This window comes from Sorex fumeus, unplaced genomic scaffold (assembly GCF_029834395.1).
Source record: "Sorex fumeus unplaced genomic scaffold, SorFum_2.1 ptg000064l, whole genome shotgun sequence".
Lineage (NCBI taxonomy): Eukaryota > Metazoa > Chordata > Mammalia > Eulipotyphla > Soricidae > Sorex > Sorex fumeus.
In genome coordinates, this window is record NW_026606121.1 from 2,262,956 (window position 1) to 2,290,173 (window position 27,218).

The window sequence follows — 27,218 nt, forward strand, 5'->3', positions numbered from 1 at the left end:
ACACAGGAAGAGCTCCCCCTGGTTGCACCTGGGGCTGCTACTGTCCCCCTGCTCTCCACCCCCCATCATTCCTGGTGAGAGCACAGTTCTAGCATCTCCTGAGTTGGACAGTGGCAGAGGAAGCTCCATGGCCTCCATTTATTACCTGCTGGAGAAGCACCAGTGGCGCCAATCCTCCTGGTCTCTCAGGCCCTGTTGTCCACCTCTGTCCCTGCAGCCCCTGTCGTCCTGCCAGAGGAAGCCCTGTGGGGTTCCCACAAGAGGAGAATGTCCCTTGTAGAGTTTGCTCACTTGAACCCCCAGTTATTGCTCCCTGAAAGCCTCCTGCCCTGTTTTCTTTCAGACTCCTCCGATGACCCGAGTTTGCAGCGGTCTGTGTCAGTCGCCACCGGACTGAACCTGATGAAGAAGCAGAAAGTGAAGACCATCTTCCCCCACACCGCTGGCAACAACCAGACGCTCCTGAGCTTCGCCCAAGGAGATATCATCACCCTGCTCGTGTCAGAGGAGAAGGACGGCTGGCTGTACGGGGAGCACGATGGCACCAAAGTGTAGGTGCAGAGCCGCGGTGGATGCCCACCACCTTCTCTGTGTGGATTCCGTCACGCTCCACTGGAGCTGCACTCCGCATTTCCTTCCCGTTCAGTGCGCTGGAGCCGTTCTCTCCTGTGCTGTCTGATCTGTGTGCGGGCAGGTGACGCCCCTGCGGCCATCCCTGTCACTGGGTTTATGTGTATTTTACTGCAAGTTCTGGTTTCCTAAGGATGATCTGAATATCATTCTTGAAGACTCAGCATATAAGCAATTTAATACCTTCACCATTTCATCAATGTATATGGTTAAATCCATTTCTGTGTAGATCATTCAGGTGTTAAACAGAACCACTATGGGGAAAAAAAAATGATTCCAAAAAATTCCAAAATAAAATGCTGTATGTCACATGCCCCCCACATCCTTGGGGATGGTGGGTCTGTGTGTAGAGTGTTCCACGCAGTCCCTGGAGGGCTCTCGGGGGCTTTTTTTGACTAGTGCTCACAAGATCTCTCTGTGTACAGGAGGGGCTGGTTCCCGTCATCCTACACCAAGTTGCTGGAAGAAAGCACGAAGGAACCAGCGAGTGCGCCCCCGCCCAGGTAGGACCCCTGGCTCCATCCCTCAGCCACAGGAAGCTCACCTTGGGCCAGAATTCTGTGCGAAGGGAGAAGGGGCTGCTCCCTGCTATTTCTCTTGAATTCTGTTGTCCACAGGACCGAGCCCCTGCCTTCAGCCCTCACTCAGCCCCCCAGAGCCCTCCGTGCCCACCGCCTAGTGCTGGCGAAGTCCATGGCACCCGGTTTCCCTCTCGGGCTTCCCGTAGCCCCTGATGCCGGCAGGCACCACTTCCGCTTCTCCTGACCTTGGCTCTCTTCCTTCCTCCCAAGCCAGCCCTCCTCAGCCTTTGGGGCCTCCCTCTGCGAGTGCTGACATACAGGTATCCTGTGTGTCTGTCCTCAGTTCTTTGCTTTCTCTGCATGTCCTAGGTTTGTGTGCCCCAGGGGTTCCTTCAGCTCTCTGTATCCATCACCCCCAAGTATGTGTTCCGAGCCAGACCTTCATCATCACTTAGACTGCTCTACCTGGGTTAGCCCCTTTCATTCTTACCAGCTTGTGAAATAGGTCCCCACTTTGGGGGTGGGGAGCACTGAAGGGTCCAGAACTCCAGGGCACCCAGCAGGGATGTTGGAGACCAGAACCTACCGTCACTTACAGACCAGGCAGTGCTGCTCAGTTGTCCCACAGGGCTTCTTCCGCTCTTCCCTAAAGTGTGTCTGCCTCCCTCTGTGCTCCCCATTTCCTCCTTTGGTCTCTCCTAATCCATCCCCTCCCCAGTGCCCTGTGGGTACCCGTGTCCTTCCATTCACTGGCCCAGAACCCTGAGCCATCAGCTGAACAGCTGCATTGCCACTGTGCTGAGAAAGCAGCCCAGAGCCTTGAGCGCGTCATACTAGGGAGTGGGCATATGGGGTGGGGAGAGAGAGGGGCTGGAGTGGAACCCAGAAAACCACCTCTGAGATGACAGTGATGATTATTGTTATTGTTGTGGTTTGGGGGCTACACCCAGCGGTGCTCAGGGCTGACTCCTGGCTCTGTGGTCAAGGATCACTCCTGGCAGGTTCAGGGGTCCACATCAGGTGCCGGGGACCAACCCTGGGGTCAGCCGTACGCAAGGCAAGTGCCCGTCCACTGCACTTTCTGGCCTCAGGTTTTGTTTAACTCTGAAGTACTCTCGCTCGGGATTTCGTCGTGCTCGACTGTTATCTTAGTGGCTTCCGTCAGTGAGTCAGGATGGGCCCCTCGCTGGGACCCTCCACGCTGGAGAGCTCCCAGATTGCTCTGCATGTGTGTGACCTTCTCCCTCACCAGCTGCTGTTTATCTGCTCTGGCTGTGGGGTGGATGTTTGGGATGTTTGGGATTCCCGGCAGGCGCTTATCTGCCACTTGTTCTCTGCTCTCCAGCTCAGCCCCTGTGAGAAGCATCAGCACTGTGAACTTATCGGAGAAAAGCAGCGTGTCCCTGCCCCCGCCGGATTATGGGGAGAGTCTGGGGGAGAAGAAGGCAGGTGTCCCCCGGGCGGCACTCACCTTCAAAGGCCCGGCACCCAGGCCCGACGCACCCCCACTGCCTGTGAGTAGCGCTTTGGGGGTCCGCCAGCACCATGTGGGAGGGGCTGTTCCTCCCACCTCAGTCTATGGGGGGGTGGGCGCACTGCCCCACTTCCTCTGGATTTCCTCAGCCACCAGCCTTTCCATCTCCTAAATTCACACTTTCTGTTTCTGTTTTATCCTGGAAACGCTTTAAACACAGCAGGTCCCCTTGGCCAGATTTTATCAGGCTCTGTCTCTGCCTTTGGTGACGGCTGTGGGCCACAGCTGTTTTCCGCATTTTCTTCCACTTTCCCAAACTTTCTGCTATACTAGGTGCAGTGTGAATTTTCTTCCACTGGGTGGGGGGGGGAAGAGGGGGGCGGGCACCGCACTCGGCCCCTGGGTGGCAAGTGTGCTGTGAGGCGGCCCCTGGGAGCTACAGAATGAGCGGTGCACAGACCATCTTACAGGGAACTGGCGCCCCCACGTCTTCAGGAGGGCATCAGCCTGCGACACAGGCGCCGCTCACAGGGTGGGGAGGCCTGGTGGGATAGAGCCAAGGGGCAGACACACGTAGGGCGTCTCCAGAGGAAGGCCCCGTGCCTCCCCACCCAAGCCAGATAAGCAGCACAGGAAACACCCCACAGCCAGGCCCAGCCGCTGCCCCCATCCCCCACATTCCTTCCCGTGACCCCCTCCGCCTTGCCAGTGAAGGTGGCCTGAGTGAAGGTAAGGGCAAGATTGGGCATTGCATTCTGCCTCCACCAAGTCACAGCGGCTGCCCTTCCTGTTGGAGTCCTCCAGGCCTTGGCACAGCCATCAGTGTCCTCATTCTAACACAGGGCAGAGGGGCAGAGGTGCGCTGGAGGAGGCCCCATGCCTCACTGGCACCAGCGGTTCTGTCTGAAGAGAATCAGGCCTGCAACAGAGCAGGTGACAGAAGGGGTTGCCAGGTGGACCCAGAGGCACAGAGAAGCTGTAGCACCTCATTTCAGCAGGGCCCTACTTTGCCTACTGGGGCCAGAGTCCCTGCAGGCCCACAGGCAGGTGGTCAATGCTGCATGGAATCCAGGTCAGCTGCTGACCGATGCTGGTCTGGACTTGGACCCCCACTCTGCCTGTATCCCCGCTTGGCCCCAGGCAGCGCATGGGCTGGCGTTCCTCGCACTGTCTGGCCATCCTAAGCCCTTTGTGCCCTCTTGACCATGGGCGACTGTCACACACAGTGACATGTGACATTGTCTGGTCCCTGCTACCACCTGTGTGCTGGGTGACAACTGTCCTGAATGGCCACAGTGCTGCCCGGCCTCAGGGGCCAACCAACAGCCCCCATGGCCTATGCTCACTGGAGACTGAGGAGCAGCAGGGAGGGAGCAGGGCTGCGGACTGCGGGGTGCCTGCAGGGAGCCACTGCCAGAGGTAGAGCAGCCCCCAGTGCTCTCTCGGGACAGTCCGGCTTGTGTCTGCGGGAGGTGGGCGGGTGTTGGGCTGGAGGCCGATTCAAGGCTGTGAGTGGACCGGAAGCCACTTCTGGGAAAGCACCTTCCCAGGGGACACACAGCCGGACACGGAGCAGAGCAGCCACACTGCACAGGCGGCCGGGCAGACCACGCTCTGGGGCCCGCACAATCACAGGCTGTGGCCCTACTGGTGGTGGCACCTGGATTTTGGAAACTTGCGGCCATGTGTCCTGGCAGGGGTTGGGACCCCCTCGCTGCTTTGGGCGCATGGGACTCTCACTGGCTCCCAGCCCTTCTTCCTCACGGTGCTGATGTTCTGAAACGCCGTTTGGTGCCTCACAGATGTCCATGTAGCTAAACTCAGGCTAAGGTGGCTGAGCCTTTGCCTCCGGACAGCTAGTCAGGCTCCCAGTGGGGCGCAGCTCTGGCTTCCAGATATGGGAGGACAGGAGTCCTGCCCCAGGGGAGAACCCAGCACCCTATCCAGGAACTGGGTTTGGCTTTACAATGTTTTCCAGGCCACTCTCTCTGGGCTTTCTGCCGCCAGGCAGTCTGGGGCCCCTGGGCACTTACAGGTGGCAGTGCACGCTTCCCCAGTGTGCCCTTGATGGTCACGTGATGTGACGCTGCACCAGCCAGCCCTGGTCTGCTGGCACTTCAGGTGGGAACCGGTCGCAACCACAGATGCCCAGGATCAAGTGGGGGTGCAGAGGCCAACAAGACCTGCCTTGGCACAGCTTACAGCTCCCCGCTTTGCAGACTGCAGGGTGCCAGGTCAAGGTGTGAAAGATCCCAAGGCAGGGAGTATAGGTCTGCACCCCAACCCCAACCCTCATCCTGCTCTCAGCCACAAGTCGCATGAGACCGAGGCAGCTCAGACAGCACCACACTGCCCTCTGCTGGACGCTGAAGGGAAGCTGCACACTGGTCAGGGCAGAGCCCCGCCCACTCTGGATTTGTAGCTGGTCACCGGATCTGCACAATTAGCACCCCAAAAGCCAGCCAGAAGAGACCCAAGCAGCAGGCTCAAAGTCTGAGATGATGGACTTGATCCGCCTACCTCCCTGGGTTTTCCCTCTGCACTAAAAAGTTCCTCCCCCCCTTTTCCTGTCCCTCCCTCCCCCTTCCCCAGATGGCCCACGGGGTCCATAACTTCACCCTTGTCTTCTTCACAGAATGATGCCAATGGGACCCCTAAGCCGCCTTTCCTCAGGTATGTCTCCCTCCTGGGGCACGATCAGGAGCACTCCCAGAAGGACCTGTGCTTGGTCCTGGGTACCCCTGCCCAGGAGTAGGGTTGAGAATGTGGTCACTTCGTTCCCTTTGTCTCTGGGGTATAGGGCCTGGGGGCTCCCAAAGGAGGGTTTCCTGATCACATGCTGCCTTTAGCATCTTAGTGACCCAGAACCCTCTCCTCTCAAGGGGTCTGTCCACTGACCTATATCACCCTCACTCCAAGTAGGACATTGGGTGGACTCCCGTGTCAATGACATTTCAAACTTCAGGCCAGGGTGGAGGTGCGGGGAGTAGCAGGATCCACAGCAGGAAGGTTCAATCCATCCACCTTGTCCTGTTTCTGCTGCTTTCTGCTCCCCCACAGTGGAGAAAACCCCTTTGCTACTGTGAAGCTCCGGCCCACGGTGACAAACGACCGCTCTGCACCCATCATTCGGTGAACAGGTAGCCGGGGACGCCCCGGTAGGTTCCTCTGACATCCGGCTCCCACCTGCGAAATGATCAACCCGCACCTGCCCCGTGATCCGCCCGCCCCAGCTGAAATGTAGCTGCCCCGATGTAGCAGTCAGCGCTTCTCTCCCAGCTGCACTGGAGATGAATGAGTATGTTAGTGATCAGCCCGATTGTTTCGAATAGTTTCTCCCCATTCTGTTTAAAAAATGGCCAATGTGGTTCCAATCCGTGTATCATTGTTTTAAATACCCTGATTATTTTTATAGCTAAGGAAGGGCAGCCCGTGCTTCTGGCCGTCAAAGCACGTGCTCTGAAGTCGTGTTACATTCCTTGAAAGAAAATATTGTGTAAACTTGCATCTTAGCATGCAAATCATGATTTTAAGCAATATAAATTATAAGAATATTGTATAAAATTTAATTTTTTAATTTAAAATTTTTCTATTTCTGTACAATCACATGTAGAGCAGCAATGGCAAATGCCCACACTCCCGACATTTTACATTGGGGGAGGGATGATAGGAAGACATGGGTGAAGGGCTCGCAGTGGAGTCCCTGACTTTGCTGACGAATAGGAACCCCCAGCCCACACGCCCCCAAGTGTTCTCTGGGCACTCAGAACCTGCAAGGCCCCAGTGTGTCCCAGTCCCATACAGACCGGGATGGGGCAGGGTGGGGGGATACAGACATGGCCAGGGGGCCTCAGGGTCTCATTCAGCCGAGATCTGCCACTTAGAATGCTGCTTCTGGGGGAGTGCACCCCAAGTGGCTGTTGATGTGGAGCTCCTGATCCAGTGCTCAGTTTCTCTCTTCTCCCACCTGACCTGGTCCAGGTCCACACAGGTGAATCGTGAGAACCTCAGTCCCAGCCTACACCTCAGGTCTGCACCCCACTGCACTTCCACACCCCCACTGGGGAGACTGGCAGGATCCTGACCTGAGGGCTCAGTCCATCTAGGAAGCTAAGTTAGCGCCCCCTGCTGTGCCTTGGCTGAGCAGTAAGGAGCAGGCAGTGGTGGCCAGTTAGGGCTGGTGTTAGGGGAGACCCTGGCCTCTGGGCTGGGCTAAGACTAGGTTGCTGGCTTCTGAGAAGAAATTTGCTGGGGGCTCCAGGAAAGAGCTGCGGCGTCACTCACCTGCCTCCCAGGGCCCCAAACTCTGCAACCATCAGGGGACCCCAGTCCATTCTGGAAACAAAGAGGTAGACAGCACGTTCCCTCAGGCTGTGCCTTCCAGCAAAAGCGGGTCCTGGGGGTGGGGGGGCCTGAGGGCTCCCTCACAACCTGATGGAAGTGGCAGCACACACGCCCCAAATAAGCAGCACAGGTCGGCAGTGGTATGAATCTCGTTTATTTAAAACACCTTTCTCAAATTGAAGACTGCGAAAATAAAAGCAGTGTTTTATTGTCATGAGCCAGGGGACACTGCTGCTCTAAGTCCCCACTTCGCAACCCCTGGGCTGGCAAGTGCCACACAGATCCCACCTCACACTCCCAAGCAGTCCTGAAGCTTAACTGGAAAGCGACTGTACACACATTTACATTAGGAAGGACAGCCGGGCCCAGGCTCCCTTTAATTAAAGGAGGCTCCGCAGTTGGGGCATCTTCGCTTCCTCAAGGCGAAACAGCAGATGAAACCGAAGGGGAACAAGATGATGGCCAAGAAGATGCCCAGGAAGGTGAAGGAATCCTCCAAGACGCCAACCCTGTGGAAGGCATGAGATTAGCCAGCTGCAGCCCGGAGGGCACACAGGACCCCAGAATACAGCGCACACTGCCCTGCAGAGGAACCCGAGGGGTGGCAGGACAGACACAGCCCCGGGAAACCCTGAGGAATGGGATGCGGAATCACCCAATCACCCAACTCCAAGGCCCCAAAATTCCATCCCACAAACAAAACAAGCCAAATTCTTGCCTTTCTAAAAACAGGATCAAAACACACTTTTAAATGCTGAAGTTTTTTTTTGGGGGGGGGGGGTGAGGGGGAGATATACACACACACACACACACACACACACACACACGCCCCTTATAAGTCTTACACAATCTTTCCCAAAAAAACTCCTGGGGCTAGAGCAATAAAGAAGTGGATAGGGAACTTGCCTTGCAGGCACCAGACCCTGGTTTGATCCCTGGCAACCCATATGTTGCCCCCAAGCACCACCAAGAGTAAAACCTGAGCACTGCCAGGTGTGGCCCAAAGACAAACAAAACTTCCTTAGAAAAACATTGTTAGGGGCCTGAGCAATAGGACAGCAGGATTGGTGTTTGCCTTGTTTTGATTCCCGGCACCCCATGTAATCTCCCGAACACCGCCAGGAGTAACCCCTGAGCATCACCAGGTATGACCCAAAAAGTCAAAAAAATAAAAGGGGGGGGGTTCAGTGAGATCATACATTTGCCTTATGTGGCCAGTCTGAGTGTGATTCCTAGAACCCCATACAGTCCCCAGTCCTGCAGGAGTGATCCCTGAGCACGGGTGTGACCCCAAAACAACAAGTAACTCTACAAAGTCAGACTGAATTTGACATGGCTAGAGGGACCTGCAGACTGACCTCAGTGCCCCAGATGGGGGAAGGGAGGGGCTGGCAATGTTGGGACCCAGCTCTCAGGGGATTCCCGGTTCCACGGGCCCCCTCAGCCACCATCAACCTGCCCTTTGCTTCCTCCTGGACCAGCTTCAAAGACCTGCAGCTCCCACAAATTCTCAACCCATACCCCAAACCCTGCTCGATGCCATTTACCACTGGAGGTTGCCCGGAAATGTCACCCTCGGCCACCAACCCTTACCACAAGGCCCAGGCGCTGACCCTGAGCCCATGACCCCCAGAATACTGTGGGGGCATGTGCTGACAGGGCCCTGGGTCCCCAGAGCTGAGCTGCAGCTGGGGTGCCTCCGCAGACACCATCCGCACGAGAACACGCTCACAGGGATGCACAAAGGAGATGATGCAGGAGCCCCAGGTCCCACCCCCAACACCTAGTGTTCTCTAGAACACTCCCCCCTTTCCTAGACTTGTTTGGTACTGCAAGACCCCTGCACCCCATCACACACCCCTGATCCCCAGGATGCCAAGCACTTGCAAGTGCCAGGAGCTGAGCTGAGGCCCAGACAACAGTGTCCTGCTGGAGGAGGCTCCAAGAAGGGTTCAGAGCCCCACCCTGAGCCCCCACTGCAGCCCAGCTGGCACTGCAGAAGGCAGACCCATCCCAGGTGCGGGGCGCATCCCGCAAACCCCATCAGTTCCCAGAGCAGAACCCTGGGTGCACCCACTTCCCACCTCCCGTTCGTGCAGGTGTGGAGCCCAGAAATTAATGGCTCGCTGGACTTTCTGGACTCACTCCAACTAGCCTGTCCCCTGTGCCATCACTCAGGTGTCACTGTCCCCACACAAGTGGCAACAGCCAAGTTGAGAAGGACCGCTCAGGCCTGAGGCCCCATAGTGGATCCAGGAGCAATTCCCAAACCCCAGAGGGAGTACAGCGCTCCCTCGTCCTACCAGGTCACACCCCACCCTCAGCACCTCTGCCACCTTCAGGGTCCCAGGGTCCCCACTCCAACAGGTCTTTCCATGTGCAGCCAGAGAGGGGGAGACCGTGCAAACGGGGGTGCCCGCAGGGTAACCAGCATCTCACACCCCCAATGGTCCCCTCCACATATTCCCAGAACTCTACCGGAGTCACCTGCAGCCACTCTGATTCCCCAGGATTGATCCCTGGAGGCAGATGACCATGAATGGGTGACACTTGGACTAGCTCTGACTGCCCTGGTGCCCCCAAACTAGACCCCAGCAATAAGCCCCTTCTCACCTCCATTCGGAGCTGCCAGGCCACCCCACAAACTGCCACCTGCCCTGCACAGTCACTGCCCGGGGCTGAGGTGAGGGGCACGCACCTCCCCAGGGCCAACTTGGGAAGCGCTACCACAAGCAGCAGCAAAAGGCCAAGGAAATTCAGGCTGCCAGCACCCCAAGATGACACCGACCCCCACCCAGGCCTGCCAAGCAAAGGGGGGATAGGCACAGCATGGCCACGGGAGAGAAGAAATGTGTCTCAGGCCTGGCATCACATCCAGAGCTGAGGTCACACCCACTGTCCCAACCAGGTTCTGCTGCCCTGGCATGGCTACCTCCTCAGCAGCTAGGAGGTAAGCACTGCCCGGGACGCCCTGCCAGAGATGGGGGACAACAGCCCCCATAAAAGGAGAAGCCTGATGCGGGCACAATGGGTGGCAGCCCTCCATCCTGCAGCCAGTGGGGCCAAGCAAGGATCCGGACAAACGTGTCCCACCCAGAAGCAGCCAATGGCCTGCCTCATCACTGTCCCACCAGACACCCCTTCTACTCCACCAGACCCGCTCCTCCCAGGACACCCCTGCACCACAGGAAAGGTCCCAGGTTCTTCCGGGGGAAGGCTGCCAGGACGCACCAGCCTTCAAGGGGCTCCCGCCATGGGGGCCAAGCCTTGTCCCGAGCCACCCTAAACACAGGCTGCCCCCAGGGCCTTAGTTTCACCAGCTATGTCAGGAGACGCCCCCAACCCCGATTCCAAGCAAGGGAGGAGCAGCTGGGGATGGCAGGGGGGATAGGCAGCATGAGAAGGGGACTTGGACCCTGCCAGCACCCAGCCCCACGCAGGGATCCCCCCACTCCTGCAATCAAGACCCAGGCTCATACCCCACATCCCTGCACCCCAACCCATGGCACCGGAGCCCTGAGGACAGAGGTCCTGCCCGTGCTTCTGGACCGGTGGAGGCTCGAGGGAACAGGCCTACTGGGCCACTTGTTCTTGGGGACGCACCTGCAGACGGGGCAGCCTCCGACGACCACGATGGAATTGGCGGGGTACCTGGTGACGCTCCGGCTCTGGATGTTGTACACTCGAGGCTGCGAGGTGGGGATCCCTGCGGGCAAAGAGCGCGTCAGAAGGAAGTAGCGGCGGAAAGAAGAGGGGCGTCGGCCGAACCTCCCGCACCCCACCCCACCCCCCACGCACACACCCACAAAACTCCGCGTCCCGAGGTGCAGCCCTCGGCCGCCCGCGCTCAGAAGCTTCCCAGCTTCCTGGGACGCCGAACGTCGGGCAGCACCCCTGGAAAGTTGCCCCGGGGTCCCAGCGGGCAGCAGTTCCCCAACTCCAATCGGTCAGTGAATTCCCCCCCAAAAAACCCACCCGGGGTGGCGCTCCAGACGCCCCCTTCCTAGTGGCGCCCCCAGATCCCGCCACGAAAAGTTGGCGTCGGGGTGGAAGGTCCCCCCCGGCCCACCTGTGACGAGGTAGGGGTAGGGCGGCGGCGGGGGCGCCGAGGGGATGGCGCCGTAGCCGGGCGGGCCGCAAGCGAAGTCGCCCTGGCCGGCCTCCAGGTTGTAGGCGGGCGGCCGCTCCCCCAGCAGGGGCTTGTGGGCCATGGCGGGGCGCCCCCCCGGTCGGCTCCCCGGGCCGGGCGCGCTGCAGGCGGCGGGCGCGGTGCAGGCGGCGGCGGGGCTCGGGCCCCTCGGAGGCGGCCGCACCGGCTTCCCCCGCGCCGCCCGCGGTCACAAGACCCGGGTCACGTGGCGCGCTCCGCGGGGGGGGGGGCGCCTTAAAGGAGCCGCGCCCGCCCCGCCGCCACTTGTTGGCCGGAACCGAGCGCGGCGCCGCCCTCCAGGGGCGGGCCCGGGCCCTGAGCCCGGGCGACCTTTAAGGCGCCCGCTGGAGCGCGGAGGCCCGGCCCCGGGGGTCCCCTCGGGCGCGGCACGTCCTACGCGGTTTGCCAGCTGTGCCCTCGACTCACTGGTGCGCCCCGTGAGGCCCGCGCCCCATCTGGGCACCCGTGCGGGCCCCGAGACAAGTTGGAGTCAGAATGACCCGTGCGGGCCCCGAGATAAGTTGGGGTCGGGTCCCTTCGCAGCCCTTCCAAGACCTTCCGTGCCATTTGCTCCACCCCCCTTTTCCTGGGTCTGCAACCGGGGGGGGCGACTCCAACTCCGAGGCAGTCCTATCTCCTGAGCACTAGTGTCGCTCCCTGCCTGTGTCCAGTCCTGCGCATTCTGAGGAGAATCCTGAAAGGCTTGCTGGTCCTGGGGGTCTTCGGGGACAGGCTCTGTGCTCCTGGGCAGCTGTGAGTAGTGGGAGCATAGTGAATCCCCCTGGCAGGCAGGGCCCGGGAGCCCGATCTTGATCACCACCCCCACCCCCCCTTGATGAAGCTGCCACCTCCCGCAACAGGCGGGGGACCGGGCCGTCCTTCCCTCTTCCGGCTGAATTCAGTTGGCAGATGTCCATCAGTTTCCTGTCCAGCTCCCCTTTGCTTGCAGGCCAGAGTCCCCTAACTCCCTCAATGCAATGCCTGGCCTCTGGCTCCCTTCTCCCCTGTAACCAGGGACCCCCCCCCCCAACAGCCAGCCCCCTGGTTCAGAAATTGAGTGAAGCACGTAGGGGTGTTCCATGCCATGCCACCCAACATCACCTAGAACACTACCAGGTACCCCAAGAAGCAGCCCCACCTGGCAGGGCAGGGGGGCAGGGGACACCAGCCCCAGCCCCGGAAGCAGAGGTGCCCCAACACAGCACCGGGAATCTGCCCAAGCTCAAAACCAAAAGACAGGGACACAAGGGAACAGGGCCAGACAGCATCCAGCAAAATGAGGGTTGGCACAAGGGTTGTCCTGGGCACCCCCAGAAATGCCAGTGTGGCAAACCAGGGGCAAGCTGGTTTCAGGAACCAGGAGGCGTGTTCATCCAGTAGAAGGAGAATTTCCGGATAAAGCCCATGAGAGGAGCACAAGGCAGGGAACACTCTCCTTCCACCCCCCGCATATGAATATCTGGTCTAACTGTTCAGAAACAGACAGTGCAGGGGTGGAGGTGCTTGTCCTGCACCCCTGCATCCCGCTGAATTTCTGGCACCACAAGAACCACCAAGAGGGGCTGGAGCAATAGCACAGCGGGTAGGGCGTTTGCCTTGCACACAGCCAACCCGGGTCTGATTCCCAGCATCCCATATGGTCCCCTGAGCACTGCCAGGGATGATTCCTGAGTGCAGAGCCAGGAGTAACCTCTGTGCATCACTGGGCGTGACCCAAAACAAAAAGCAAAAAAAAAAAAAGAACCACCAGGATCACTCCTGAGCAGAGCCAAGAACAGCCCCTGAGCTGTGTGGCCCCAAAACCAAAATAAAGGGGGAAGGTCCATCCAGAGAGATAGAACTGGGGCTAGGCACTTGCCTTGTAAGTAATCGATCCAGCTTCAATCCCCAGCACCCCATATGGTCCCCTGATCCCCACTAGGATTGACTCCTGAGTGCAGTGCCAAGAGTAAGTCCTGAGAACCAGCGGGTGTGGACATACCTACCCCCCACCAAAGAAAAAAGTGGGCTCTGGCCATATGGAGAAGGGTGGGCCTGGGCCAGGGGTAGCTGGAGGGAGGTGGGGGATGAGACCCAGGGAAGGGGGGACCCTAGGAAGGTCTGGATCCTGGGAGAGGGTGGGGACCCCAGGAGGGTGTACAGGCTGAGCAGAGATAGGTCAGTGCCCGCTCGGGGGTATGGTAGTACCCCCCACAGGCTGACGGGAGTGTGGGTGTGCAAGTAGGAGGGCGCATGCTCAGGCAAGGTGGCCTGGGCAGCAGTGTCCTGAGAAAGGGCCCAGGACACCACTGTCCCCCAAGGGGTCACAGGAAATAGACCCAGCAGTTCTGTGACCGTGAGGTGATCTCCAGAGCCCAGTGCTGCCATCCCTAGAGCCACACCTTCCTCAGAGGTTCCATGAAGTAGGTGGGCGGGGGCTGCTTGGTGCTCAAGACCACGTCCCTGGAGCCTCTCAGCTGGCTTCATTTGTGGGGGTGTAATCTGGGGGTGCTCAGGGGCTAGTCCTGACTCTGTTCAGCAGCTTGGAGACCATCTATAGCATGGGGGACTCGACTGAGATCACGGCTGCCAGAGAGAAAGCAAGAAAGCAACTAGCTGGCCTCCCAGACGGTCTCTCTGGCCCCTCAACCCACCAAAAATAATGGGGGGAGCCGAAGCAATAGTACAACAGGTAGGATGCTTGCCCTGCGTATGGCCGACCCGGATCTGACTCCAACATCCCATATGGTTCCCCAGGCCCACCAGGAGTAACTCTTGAGCATCGCTGAGTAAAGTCCAAGGAAAGAAAAGAAAGAAAGAAAGAAAGAAAGAAAGAAAGAAAGAAAGAAAGAAAGAAAGAAAGGGAAAAAAGAAAAGGAAGGAAGGAAGGAAGGAAGGAAGGAAGGAAGGAAGGAAGGAGGGAGAGAGAGGTTTTTGTTGTGTTGCCCATCGGCCCTCCTCAGCAGTGCTTTGGGGGCTCCTAGCGTGGTGCTGGGGGATCATGTGGGGAAGGGACCCAGGGCTCTTGCCTACAAAGCCTGCGCTCCACCCTTGGAGGTGTGTCTCTGGCTCTCACGTGGACAATGAAAAGCACTTCCGTTTCCCTAAAGAAGTTTGACCTGTGCACAGGGCGGGGACACTGGTAAGGCCAGGGAGGGGGCGGTGCCATCCTCCAGACACTCCATCTCCAAGGGCTGTCCCCACAGGTGGTCCTGGGGTCCCCCAGGGTTGGAACATGGTAACAGTCAAGAGAAGTCGGTGTGACCCCAAGTCCAAGGCCACACAGCCAGTGACAAGCTCCTCGCTCAGGGCGTGCCCAAGCCAAATATTTGCTGCCTATCTGCCATTTCTCTTAGACAGACACAAAGTTTTAGGTTTCGGGGTCAGCCTAGACCAAGCCTTAGTATAATGAAAGAGCGATTTCCACAGATCTTATAAACAAACACATATGGGGTCAGGAAGGTGACTCGGAAGACAATCACCTGCTTTGAATGTGTGAGGCTCTGGATTTGGTCCCCAGCATTGTGAAAATTAAAAAAAAAAAGGTGGGTGGGGCTGGAGAGATAGTACAGTGGGTAGGGCTTGCCCTGCACACAGCTGACCTAGGTAGTACAGTGGCTAGGGCTTGCCTTGCACACACCTGACCCAGATTGGGTCCCCAAGCACCACTAGGAGTGATCCCTGGGCACACTATGGGAAGGAGGAAGGAGAGAGGAGAGGTGGGGAGAACAGGTCGGGGGAGGGCCAGGGATGTGGGGAGGTCAGTAAGTGACCAGTCCATGTCTGTGCTATTATTTTCCCTGAGATCCCAGAGCATCTTTCAGGGGAAATGAGCATCTCTGCACCTCCACAGAAATAGAAATTCCTCAGATCTGCTACTGGGGATGGAGCAGGACTTGGGCCTGTGGGCTGTGGGCCTGTGACCCCGAGTCATCACTGGCCCTTGGCCACTTTTCTCTCTTTCTCTCCCCCTACCTCTGTCTGTCTGTCTGTCTCTGTCTCTGTCTCTGTCTCTCTCTAACCAGGGTCACAGCCACAGCCACACGGAGACAAAAGCCTTAACTTCTATACTCTCTTTCTGTGCCCTCCCCACCCCCGCCATTGTCATTATATTTAATTCTGGGGAGTCCATACCTTGCTGTCTTAGGGTTCACTCCTGGCTCTGTGCTCAGGGAGCACTCCTGGTGGAGCTCAGGGGGCCCTATGCCATGCCAGGAATGAAAACAGGGTCAGCCACATTGCAAGGCAAGCACTGTCCCCCTGCCCTGTCTCTGGGAGCCCTTGCTGGATTTGGGCAGAGGGGAACAGGGTGAACGGAAAGGGAACTTAATACCTGCTACCAGTGGCAACCAGGCCTTGGGTTGGGGACACAAGCATCCCAGGATGAGATGGGGGTTTGTGAGCAGCCCAGATGGGGGTGCATCTAGGTCTGGCGACAGTCTCCCCCTTGCTCAGCTGTCACGCTACAGACCAACACCCCTACAGTGATGTGGAAGAGACTAACGCAGCAGGGGTGGGGGGGCGTTCCTGGGGGCTCAGCTCCATGAAAGAACAGCGCAGTGGGCAGGGTCCTCTTCCCCTGGCCCTTCTCAGTTCTGGGGTTCCACCCCACCCCCAAACTCTGTCCGTGGCTCTTACCTGCTTCATGCACTGTGGTCATGGCTGGCCTTGCCGAGAACCCCAGGGGTGGCGAGGGGGAGCGTGGGAATAGGGCAGGGATAGGACTCCTGGAGTTCCAGCAGCAGATGACATGGAGGAGTGACGGATGGCATGGGACCACAGAGGTTGTGGAGCAAAGGCAGGAGGAGGACAGAACACAGCCTCACAATCCACCCGCCGCCAAGGTTCTCTGTTCTGAGCCCGGAGACCGCCAAGGGAAAGTGGATGAGGAGCAGCTAGACCAGATGTGGCCATGGTCCAGCCCAGGGCTGGGATGGCTGAGACGGCCAGGGCTGACCACACGCAGGGTCGGCTTGGTGACGGGGCACCACACACCGAAGGCGAAAAGTCTCAGGTCCGGCTTCACCTGTGACCCTCTGAAGTATCAGCTGGGGCCAGAAACAGCACAGGGAGTAAGGCACTTGGCACACAGATGACTCCGGATCATTACCCAGCACCCCAGAGGGTCCCCCAAGCACCAACCAGGGGTGACCTGAGTGGAGAGCCAAGAGAAAGCCCCAGCACCACTGGGTATGGCGCAAACCACCCTAAAAAAGAAAGTATCCATGCGGACAGCTAGGGCCTGTGAGATGCAGGAACGAGACTTTCCAGCAAGGCTGCCACTCTGTGTGTGTGTGTGTGTGTGTGTGTGTGTGTGTGTGTGTGTGTGTGTGTGTGGTGTGTACAGGAACGAGCCCCTACACTGAGGCTGCCACTGTGTGCATGTGTGGTGTGTGTGTGTGTGAGATCTGCAAGGAAGCCCCTCCAGCAAGGCTGCCACTGTGTGTGTATGTGTGTGTGCACTATGTGTGCGTGCATACACTGTGTGTGTGTGTGTGATATGTAGGGAAACCCCTCTAGCGAGGCTGCCACTGTGTGTGCATGTGTGGGGTGGGGGAGGGGCCTTCATTGGGGACATTTTGCCCACCTTTCATGTCCAAGGTCAAGTTCCTCCTGCAGCAGATCCCAGAACTGAGCAATCCTCCTGCCAGCCCATACTGCCCAGAGAGGGCCCCTGAGAGCAAGGTGGCAGTTCCAAGGCAGACAGCAAAGGAGGGAAGAGCAGGTGTGGGGAGCAGTTGGGTTCTGGTCCTGGGGTCCATATTCACTGTCCTGGGTCCCCCCTCTGGCTGCACAGAAACCCTGGGAGGAAAAGCTCCCTGCTGTGTTCCTGCGCTGACAAGGCAGTGCTTAGAGGTGGGGTGGAAGGACAGGGCCGGGATGCTGGGTGTGTGGCTGTAGGCCTTTGGGGTTCCAGCAATGCTCTGGGGCTCATGGGTGGAGGGGGGCCACGGGGCTCACACTTGCTAGGTCTCCACCCTAGCCAGCTCCCCAGTCCATCTGGGCTCGATTTTCATCTTGGGGCCACATCCAGAGGTGCTCAGGTCCGACTCTGACTCTGCCCCAGTGGAACTCGGGATTACATGTGGTGCTGGAGATTAAACTGGGGTAGGGCAGAATAAGCACCTTAACACCTGTCTATCTCTCCATCCCATCTGGTGGGATTATTCTGCAGGGGGTGGAGGGCGCAAGGGGAGGGACAGCACACCTGGCGATGCTCAGGGACTGTTCTGGAAGGCTCAAGGGACTGTGAGCGATGATGGGGATGGACCCAGTGTCGGCTACTTACACAGCCAGCACCTCACTGCGTGTGTCTGCTCCCCAGCCCCAAAAGGCTCTGAAACAACCAAAGTGAGAGTCTCTGTATGCTACCCCCTTGGGAGGTTCCTTTGCTATCTCACCTTCACCATCCTGGCCCTTGTCACCCAACAAACCTCCAGAGGGTCCCCCAGCCTTCAATATCTGCACACTGACCATTGGAAGAATCCTCCCCCAAAGCGTTGCCCACAGGCCCAGCTCGCCCTGTCTGTACCCCCGCTGATTTGCCAACCCCAGCACAAACCCAGAGTGGATCATCCCCTGGAAAGGGCATCTCCACCCGGGCTACCCCCTCACCTGCACGTGGACAGGACGCCTGGCTAGCACTGATGCTGTCTTCAGATACATCCTTCCCACTGGAGAAAAGTGAGGCAGGCAGGCAGCCATGGGTTCTCCGATGAGACATGGAGAGTCCACACAGGTGTCCGTATTCCCAGCGCCCATTTCTCTCACATGATTAAGCTGCAGGGGCCTGAGAGACAGCACAGGGGTTAAGACGCTGCCTGGTACGCAGCTGACCCCAGTTCAATCCCAAACACCTCAGAGGGTCCCCCGAGTCCTGCCAAGAGTGATTCCAGAGCACAAAGTCAGGAGTAAGCCCTGAACACAACTCGAGCGTGGCTCCAAAACAACAAAAGCATTTTAAGCTGCAACTATATATGTGGCACAGTTCTTTTTGAATATTACAAACACCTTAGCAAATTAAGTGTATCCTAACAACGAGGAGAAAAAAATTTCTTGGCGGGAGAGAAGAATATGGGTTAAGGCTTTTTTGCCTTACCTGAGGCCAATCCTAGGTTGATCCCTGGCACCACAGAGTCTCCTGAGCACTACTGGGTGTGACCCCTTAGTATAGAGCTGGGAATAGTCCAGAACACTGCCAGGTATTGCCTAAATCCCCTTCCATAATAAAATCCCATTTACTACTCTTAACACCTCATGGATTTAACTTTATTTCCCTTAATTGACCCCCCCAAAGAAAATCGAGATTTACATGTCTGTGTATGTGTGCACACGTGCAGGTGCTCATGAATGTGTTTCTGGACATCAAATCCAGGGTCTCACATATGCAAGGCAAGTGATATATTGTTGAGTAGCATCCCAGACCTGTTCTGATACGTTTCCAGGGCTGAAAGCCCCAAAGAAAAATAATAGCAGGAGGTGTTGGAGTGATAGTACAGCAGGGCATTTGTCCTTCACCTGGCGAACCCAGGTTCAATCCCTAGGATCCCATATGGTACTGCAGGCACTGCCAGGAGTAATTCCTGAGTGCAGAGCCAGGAGTAAGCACTGAGTATAGCCAGGTGTGACTCAAAAAGAAATCACTTGATCACTTGATCACTTGACATCCTGTTACTCATCGATTTGCTCGAGAGGGCACCAGTAACGTCTCCATTCATCCCTGTCACGTGCTAGTGTAGCCCAATGGCGTCTGCTTGCTCCAGGAACACAAAAAGCCTCAAACTGATCATTCAGGGTCTTGACAAAGAAATCTGACCATCTCATAGGTGGGTGGCCACGCGATCTTTTGACGTCCCGTGGAATCCAGTTGGTAAAGGCTCTAGTCCAGCGGTGGTCTCCAAATTGCATTACGTGTCCAGACCATCTGATTTTCAATGCCTTGGCAAACGAGATAGCATCCCTGATTCTTGATCATCGACAGAGGTCGGAACTCTGGATTCTTTCTCTCACTTGAGTGAAGCGTGATACTCCAAGCATAGCTCTTTAGATTCCTCTTTGGGAGACCCGAATAGCATTCTCATCCTATTTTCATAGGGCCCTGGTCTCTGAGGCATATGTTAATGCAGGAAGAACAGTGGAATTGAAGAGATGTGCCCCAGAGCCAGAGGTTCTTCATCCTCTTAGCTATTTCTTCGATGCTCTTGAAGGCGTTCCAAGCTGCTCTCTTCCTCCTGCACAACTCAGGTGCCAGGTCATTTGTCATGTTGATTTCTTGACCTAGGTACACATAACTGTTGCATTTGGAGATGTTCGTTCCATCGAGAGCGAATGGAATGTCAGGAACGAGTCCGTTTCTCATAAACATTGTCTTTGTGAGAGTCAGCTGCAGTCCAACCTTTCCACACTCACGGTAGAGGTCAGCCAGCATTTGTGCCGCTTGGCTAATGTTTGGTGTTATTAGAATGATGTCATCAGCAAATTGAAGGTGGTGTAGTTGCCGGCCGTCTCTCTTCACTTCCATTCCTTCCCATTCGGGTCACTGTATGACATTCTTGAAGGTGGCATTGAAGAGTTTCAGTGAAATGGTATCAGCCTGCCGAACCCCTCTTGACATCAATGATTACTTCTTTGTAGAATGATGAGATCCTGGTAGTGAATCCGTAATACAGCTCATGGAGGATCCTGATGTATTGAGTTTGAACGCCCTGTTTGGCTAGGGCTTCGATGACTGCTTTAATCTCAACAGAATCAAAAGCCTTCTTTAAATCAATGAACATTAGAGAGAGCGGCATCTTGAACTCCCAAGAAACCTCAATGAGTTTGGCTACCACGTGGATATGGTCTATTATGCTAAATCCTTTTCGGAATCCAGCTTGCTTGCAAGGTGGTCCTTCATCTAGTGTTCTGCCAATCCTATTCAGGATGACTCAAGTGAACAGCTTGTAGACAACAGACAACAGGAAGATCGGGCGATAGTTGCCAATGTCGTGGATCTCTCTCTTCCTGTATAGTAGAACAGTCCTGCTTAAACAGACCATGAAAGCGAGGCCTCACAATCCTTCTGACCTTTGGGGTTTTAAGCAGGAGATATCAGAAAAGTTACCACAGGGATAACTGGCTTGTGGTGGCCAAGAGTCCATAGCGACATCATTTTTTGATCCTTCAATGTTGGTTTCTTCCTATCATTGTGAAGCAGAATTCACCAAGCGTTGGATTGTTCACCCACTAATAGAGAACGTGAGCTGGGTTTAGACCATCGTGAGACAGGTTAGTTTTACCTTACTGATGATGTGTTGTTGCCATGGTAATCCTTCTCAGTAAGAGGGGAACCGCAGGTTCAGACATTTGGTGTATGTACTTGACTGAAGAACCAATGGGGCGAAGCTATCATTTGTGGGATTATGACTGAACCCCTCTAAGACAGAATTCTGCTCAGGCGGAACACACGGAAGCACTGCAGGAGCCTCGGTGGGCCCCAGCTAGCCGGTCCCCCGCTGTCCCCGCTGCACGTTGGGACCAGGGTCCGGTGCACAGAGCCGCTCGTCTTGAGAATCGGGGCATGGCTGGAAAGGCGGCTGCCCCCTTGCCTGTCACACAACGCACGTTCGTGGGGAACCTGGTGCTAAACCATTCATAGATGACCTGCTTCTGGGTCAGGGTTTCGTATGTAGCAGAGCAGCTCCTTCTCAAAAAGAAATAATAATAATAATAATAATAATAGCAATACTGGAGTACAGCAGATAGAGTGTCTGCCTTGCACACAGCTGACCCAGATTCAATCCCAGCATCCCATCTGGTCCCCTGAGCCTGTCTGAAATGATCCTTGAGTGAGAGATTCTTCTGAATCCTGTGCAAGCATGAGTCATCAGGGGCACCCTGGAAGTGTGGGTTTGGGAGGGGGGGTAGGGATGAGCCCAGCACCCACCCAAACAGACCTGGAGTCAAAAGCCTCCACACTCCACAATTACCACCATGCTCCCAGCCAGACTACACTACTCGTGATTAAGCCTCATCCAGAAATTAATCTCAGGTATGCCGGTTTTGTGACTGAAATCTCCAGGCTTCCAGAGTTGGGGATGGGCTACCTCTCCCCATTTCCCTGTCCTTCCCAAAGCTCTGGCAGTCAAAGCACACTCTCCAGCATCACTACCCAGTTAAAAATTTAAATCCAGCTGTATCACCCTGTTGAAAATTCTGGACTTCCTGGATGTAGCCACATGACATCTCAAGATCTACAACACTGATAAAGCAGAAGTAGCACACCAGATTGGATGGGAAGTAATGTAAAAGGCAACTGATCTCGATTAACAAAATAGAAGCACAGAAAGCTTAACCTGTAACATCATCTTCATAATGTCTTGTACAAGGGCTTAATGGCTCCATGGTGAGCCATTGGGCAGTTAGTCTTCACTAACCTTCTAAGGAAACGTTTTTTGATCATTATTTTAGCAAATTATAACAAGAAATATAAAATAAATTGTAGAAGGCCTGCTACGGGGATAGGCATAAGGGGTGAATGGAAACTGGAAATAATGGTGGTGGGATTGGGTTGGTATATTGACTGTAACAAATAACCATGAGCAACTTTGTAAACCACAGTGTTTAAATAAAGTGTAAGAAAAATAAAATTTTTAATAAATAAAAAGAAGTGATTCCTGAGTGTAGAGTCAGAGTAAGCCTTGAGCATCCTTGAGTGTATCCCAAAAGCAACCCCCCCCCCAAAAAAAAGCATATCTAACCAGCTAGGTTAAAGCATCTTGGCAAAATATGGATTCTTGGCTAGATTTGCTTTCCTCAAATTCACTCAATCTAGACTACACATCATCTTCTTAAGAGTCAACATCTTAAAAAAAAAAAAAAGAGTCAACACTTAGATAGTCTGGTCATATCTAGACAGCCTAAACCCTTCATATCAAACTTAGTTCTTTGTAATGGTGCCTCCCTTAGTGTGATTCATTTTCATTTATTTGGCCATTCCTGGTAGTGCTCAGGGCTTACTCCTGCCTTTGAGCTCAGGGATCACTCCTGGCAGTGTTCAGGGGAGACGGCGCAGGATTAAAACCAGGTCAGCCACATGCAAGGCAAGTGTCTTACCTCCTCTGCTCTCTCTCTGGTCCCCTCAAACATACATTTCAAATAATGCTAGTCACAGGTATTCTGTAACAGCAGGACTAATAAACCATAAAAATGCAAATGGGTATGTACACCAATTCAGAATTTAAAAATCATTGGGGCCGGAGAGATAATCCATGGGTTAAAACACTTGCCTTGCATACAGTGACCCAGGTTCAATCCCCAATGCTACAAAGGGTCCTTGAGCACCACCAGCCTCAGTGGCTCTGGACTCAAATCCAAGCTCCCTCCAGCAAACTCACAGCCACTCAACACCCACTGCCAACCCTGTGACTCTGCAGGATTCTGTTCCCCAGAAAAAGCCGAGATCGGCACATGTCACCATGTAGGAGGGATTATATGGAGAAGTGACAGGTCACCAGGACCTGTAGATTACACTGATGTAATTGTTCGTCCCGCCCATGTTTATTGCTTTGCAGCAGCCATCTCCCAGAATCAGGGTGCAGGGGGCTTTCCCAGAGTCCTCCATGTTCTTCAAGCTCCTCTGCTCTTGGGCCCTGGGGCTACTGGATGCCAGGCTGGGCCACTGCTCTGAGGCTCCATTCTTTCAGCTTGATTTGGGCGCCTGCCCAAGGCCTCACAGGAGAAATCCCACAGCTGAGCACAGCTCAGGAGAGCAGGATCAGGAGCATGGCTCAGGGCCAATTCCTGAAGGCTGAACCCAAGACAACCAGATCCAGCCTTGTCAAGTGAGGGTGAAGGCCAGAGTGCTCAGGGACACCGACTTGCAAACACACCACCCAGCCCCCTTTCTACCTGCAAAAGGAGCTCCACGTAGTATCAGGATGCACATGTCTTCATTCTGGAGGCCCTCCGGCTAGTCAGGGCCTTACCACCCCTGCACCTTTCCTGGCATACTTGGCTCCCTGCACAGTTGTCCTCTAGGAAGTTTTTCTTCACTTGACTTCCTTTGAACAGGGACATGTCTTTATCCTTGGCTACCTGTGGAAGGACACGGTCAGTCTCCCCAAAATGTCCAGACAGACTATCCCTAAATGCCCAGAGCTTTCTTTCTCCTGGCCTTTGTCTGCTCTGCCTGTGGGCCTAAGATTCACCAAAGGCCTGTGGGGAAACTGCTGGTGGGAGCGGTTTTGCTCACAGGCAAATACCACAGTATTGGTATTTGTACAGCCTTTGGACTCTGTCTACACTGTCATCAAAAGGAGAGACTGAAGGGCTGGAGCGATAGCACAGCAGGTAGGGCATTTGCCTCACACGCGGCCGACCCAGGTTCGATTCCCAGCATCCCATATAATCCCCCAAACACCACCAAGAGTAATTCCTGAGTGCATGAGCCAGGAGTAACCCCTGAGCACCACTGGTTGTGACCCAAAAAACAAAAACATAAAAAAATAAAAAAGGACATACTGAGGGCTGGAGAGGTAGTACAGTGAGTAGGATGCTTGCACACAGCCCACCCAGGTTCGATCTCTGGCACCACATATGATCCCTCAAGCCTGCCAGGAGTGATCCCTGAGCATAGAGCCAGGAAGGGAGTAGAAAGGTGTAGCCCAAAACAAAACTCAATTATTTTAAATTAAAAAATAAAAGAACTTGGGCCAGAGTGATAGTACAACGGGCAGAGCATTTGCTTTGCATGCAGCCAATCAGGGTTTGATCCCCAGCATGCCATATGGTCCCCCGAGCACCGCCAAGAGTAATACCTGAGTGCAGAACCAGGAATAGCCCCTGAGCATTGCCGGTGTGACCCAAGAAGCAAAATGAATAAATAAAAGGACAGACTGGATGTATGCTCTGGTGGCTACAGCATCCCGCCTCCTGAGTCCAGAATGAGTGGCAGAAGAGGCAGCAGGCAATGCCACGGGCACCAGTACCACATCAGTGGATGCTGCGGCCAGTGTGGGCTATGGTACCTGTTCTTTGACTCGGGCTGTCCAGCCCTTCTGCTGATTCGGAAAGTGTCACAGTAAGCTTCTGCGGATGCCCTGCTTCTTTCTGGGTCGCAACCCAAGAATTCCCCGTGGTATATGCAGAGTGTCACTGACTTTACCCGCAGGCCCAGGGCTGCCTGCAGTGGGGGTGCAGAGCTGCAGGCTGTGTTCACATGACTTCGCAAAGTGAAGAGAAAGTCTAACAGCTATTTTCACTGGCAACTGTGACTGCTCCCAAGTTTAGTCCAATGTCTGTGTTTGTGCTTTAGATATTTGAGATTTTAATTGTGAGTCCCACCCTGCTATATTCAGGGTTTACTCCTGGTTCTGTGCTCAGAGATCACTCCTAACAGGGCTCAGGGGACCCTAGCTGGTTCTGGGGATTGAACCTGGGTCAGCCTCGTGAAAGGCAAATGCCTTAACCCCTTTACTAGCTCTTTGGTCACAGGTTTTAGAGATTTTAAGGTTATACATAATTTCTCTTCTTCAAAGTGTTGTGGCCAATAGATATGTGAATCTACACCCAAAAATGAAGTTCAATTGCACTTTTCTCTGAATGTTATCTGTGAGGTTTCCTCTGCCAGGCACAGGGCCATGGAGGGCCCATAGCAGTAAATTCGACCAAAGGCTGAAGCTTAGAAATTCACAGGAGCCACCCTACATTGAGGTTCCTAAGGAGAAAATTGTGCGCAAGTTGGGGTTCTCTCCAGTGGCTCATGGGTGGCTGTGGAGGAGGCCCATCAGTCCTGTCCAGTATCAGCCCAGCCCCCTCACAATCCCCAGTGCTGGAGCAAGGTATCTGTTTCTCGAGCAATCACCAGAAATTGGACTGGCCCAGTACTGGTGCAAAAAGGTTTCTGGGACTCTCATTAAGCAACTGCCAATGGCCCCAAGCCTATATATGAAGGTTATAATAAAATGGGGTGGAGCGATAGCACAGTGGCAAGGCGGTTGCCTTGCATGCAGCCGACCATGGACGACCCCGGTTCAACTCCTCTGCCTCTCGGAGAGCCCAGCAAGCTACTGAGAGTATCGCGCCCACACGCAAAGCCTGGCAAGCTAACTGTGGCGTATTCGATATGCCAAAAACAGTAACAAGTCTTGGGGCTGGAGCAATAGCACAGCGGGTAGGGCGTTTGCCTTGCCTACGGCCGACCGGGGTTCAATTCCCAGCATCCCATATGGTCCCCCAAGTACGGCCAGGAGTAATTCCTGAGTGCAGAGCCAAGAGTAACCCCTGAGCATCGCCGGGTGTGACCCAAAAACCAAAAAAAAAAAAAGTAACAAGTCTCACAATAGAGACGTTACTTGTGCCCACTCGAGCAAATCGATGAACAATGGGAGGACAGTGCTATACAGTGCAGTGCTATAATAAAAATGACAATTATAATAAAATTATGAACAAAATGGGAGCAGTTGCTGGGTGCAAGGCATGTAAGCACTCTCCCAACATCTTCTCGCTACCTCCCCGTATAACCCAGAGACAGGTTGCGAGGCGGGGTGGAGGGGAGGGATGGCCCTTGTTACCGAGAGGAACAGTAGTTCCAAGGCTGTGAACCGAGTTTTGTGACGGAGCTCGATTCAAACCCACGATCTGACCCAGGAGATGGCGAGACTAGGATGGAAAGAAAGCAAGGTCCAGAGAGCACAGAAGTTAAGGGACTCCCCTTGTACCCAGCCAACCCAGGTGCCATCCCCAGCACCTCACAGGGTGCCCCAAGCCCTGCAAGGAGTGATTTCTGAGAGCAGAGGCAGGAGTAAGCCCTGAGCGCCACTGGGTATGGCTCCAAAATTCCCCCACAAAAAAAGACAGCAAGGAGGAAAGGTTAAAATAAGAGAATTGGGGGGGGGGAGGGTGTTAGAGCAATAGCACAGCAGGTTGGGCGTTTGCCTTGCACACGGCCGACCCGGGTTCGATTTCCAGCATCCCATATGGTCCCCCCAGCACCGCCAGGAGTGATTCCTGAGTGCAGAGCCAGGAGTAACCCCTGAGCAACGTCAGGTGTGACCCCAAAAAAGCAAAAATAAATAAATAAATAATAAAGAGAAGTGGGAAGGAATGAGGCCAACTCTGGGTGAGTGGTAAAAGGCAGCCTATTCGCTGAGGGATAAAGGCCAGGACAAAGGCGGGGTAGGGTGGGTGGGGGGACATGGGTCCCCAGAAACTCAGCCACTGGATTGCAGAAAACTGGCTTTAAACTCTGTCCTGACACCTGGGCACAGCAGGTGCTACGTGAGCTCCTTAAGCTCACGGACATAGCTGGAGACAAGAGTCCCGAATTGTCAGTCCCTGTGGTCAGAGCCCCCCCCAAAGCACCCCACTTTCCTCAGGGACCCCCCTCGGTGCCCAGAGCCCACATACAATCAACACCGCCTTCCGCTCTGAGGGCTGGGAAGACAGAGGACAAAGTGACTGGAAATCTCGGACTGGAGGGGCCGTAGCAGGGAGGGTGTTTGCCTTGCACTGGGCCGACTCGGGTTCGACCCCCGGCATCCCATTGGGTCCCCGAACACCGCCAGGAGCAATTCCTGAGCACAGAGCCAGGAGTCAGCCCTAAGCATCACCGGGGGTGTGACCCAAAAAAGCAAAGAAAGGAAAGAAATCCAGACCGAAGGCTCCCCTCGCTGTGTCCCCAGGGCTCGCCTCAGATCCGCGGGCGGGCGCCCCGCCCCGGGGTCCATCCTCCGGGAGACGGACACGACACCCCTCGGCGCCTCGCGGGCTCCGGGGGAGAGGAAGGCAGGGGCCGGGGGGGGGGGGCCGGGACCCTGACCTGTCACCTGTCACTTGCCTCAGCTCGCTCCTTCCCGCAGTCGTGGGGTCGCGGCGGGAAGGCGGGGGCTCCGGCTCAGCGGGGAATCACACCCCCCACACACACACACACACAGCACGTCGCGGGGACCCCAGGAGCCCGTCTCCGGTGCCCCCCGCAGTCCCCCTCAGCCCCTCTCCTCGCCTGCAAGCCGAGCGCGGGTCCGGGAAAGGCGCGCGGACAGACGCCTCGGGAGCCCTCAGCGCCACAGACCAGGGCGACCCCGGAAGTGGGCGTGCGCGCGACCCCCGGCCGGCCCACCTCCCTGGCGCCGCTCAGCCA

The 27,218-nt window shown here is 55.6% G+C and overlaps 2 protein-coding genes across 3 annotated transcripts in view; one reads left to right on the forward strand and one right to left on the reverse strand.

Moving 5' to 3' along the window:
* BAIAP2L1 (BAR/IMD domain containing adaptor protein 2 like 1) overlaps positions 1-6,209 on the forward strand; it is an 80,060-nt gene extending 73,851 nt beyond the window's left edge. The window contains exons 10-14 of the mRNA XM_056128511.1: positions 344-551; positions 1,056-1,133; positions 2,497-2,665; positions 5,261-5,298; positions 5,686-6,209. Coding sequence (XP_055984486.1) covers positions 344-551; positions 1,056-1,133; positions 2,497-2,665; positions 5,261-5,298; positions 5,686-5,761 — 569 coding nt within the window. The 3' untranslated portion in view covers positions 5,762-6,209. The remainder of the gene's footprint in view (positions 1-343; positions 552-1,055; positions 1,134-2,496; positions 2,666-5,260; positions 5,299-5,685) is intronic.
* Positions 6,210-7,102: 893 nt separating this feature from the next.
* BRI3 (brain protein I3) lies at positions 7,103-26,991 on the reverse strand. Of its 2 annotated transcripts, XM_056128551.1 has the most exons (4): positions 26,916-26,991; positions 17,714-17,888; positions 10,573-10,675; positions 7,103-7,478 (listed from the first exon to the last, which is right to left on the reverse strand). In XM_056128551.1, exons 2-4 carry the CDS (start codon positions 17,820-17,822, stop codon positions 7,346-7,348), a joined length of 345 nt encoding a protein of 114 aa, XP_055984526.1. In that variant the 5' UTR covers positions 17,823-17,888; positions 26,916-26,991; the 3' UTR covers positions 7,103-7,345. The 2 variants fall into 2 exon arrangements, with proteins under 2 accessions (XP_055984526.1, XP_055984525.1); XM_056128550.1 differs by lacking the exons at positions 17,714-17,888; positions 26,916-26,991 and adding an exon at positions 11,039-11,313.
* Positions 26,992-27,218: the final 227 nt, after the last annotated feature.

Bases quoted from the DNA above. Each gene is read 5' to 3' on its own strand.
- BRI3 (XM_056128550.1), bottom strand. From the start codon at position 11,180: ATGGCCCACAAGCCCCTGCTGGGGGAGCGGCCGCCCGCCTACAACCTG. The intron at 10,676-11,038 runs GTGGGCCGGGGG...CTTTGCCCGCAG, and splicing joins CTACCCCTACCTCGTCACAG to GGATCCCCACCTCGCAGCCT. The intron at 7,479-10,572 runs GTGCGTCCCCAA...TGCCTTCCACAG, and splicing joins GGAGGCTGCCCCGTCTGCAG to GGTTGGCGTCTTGGAGGATT.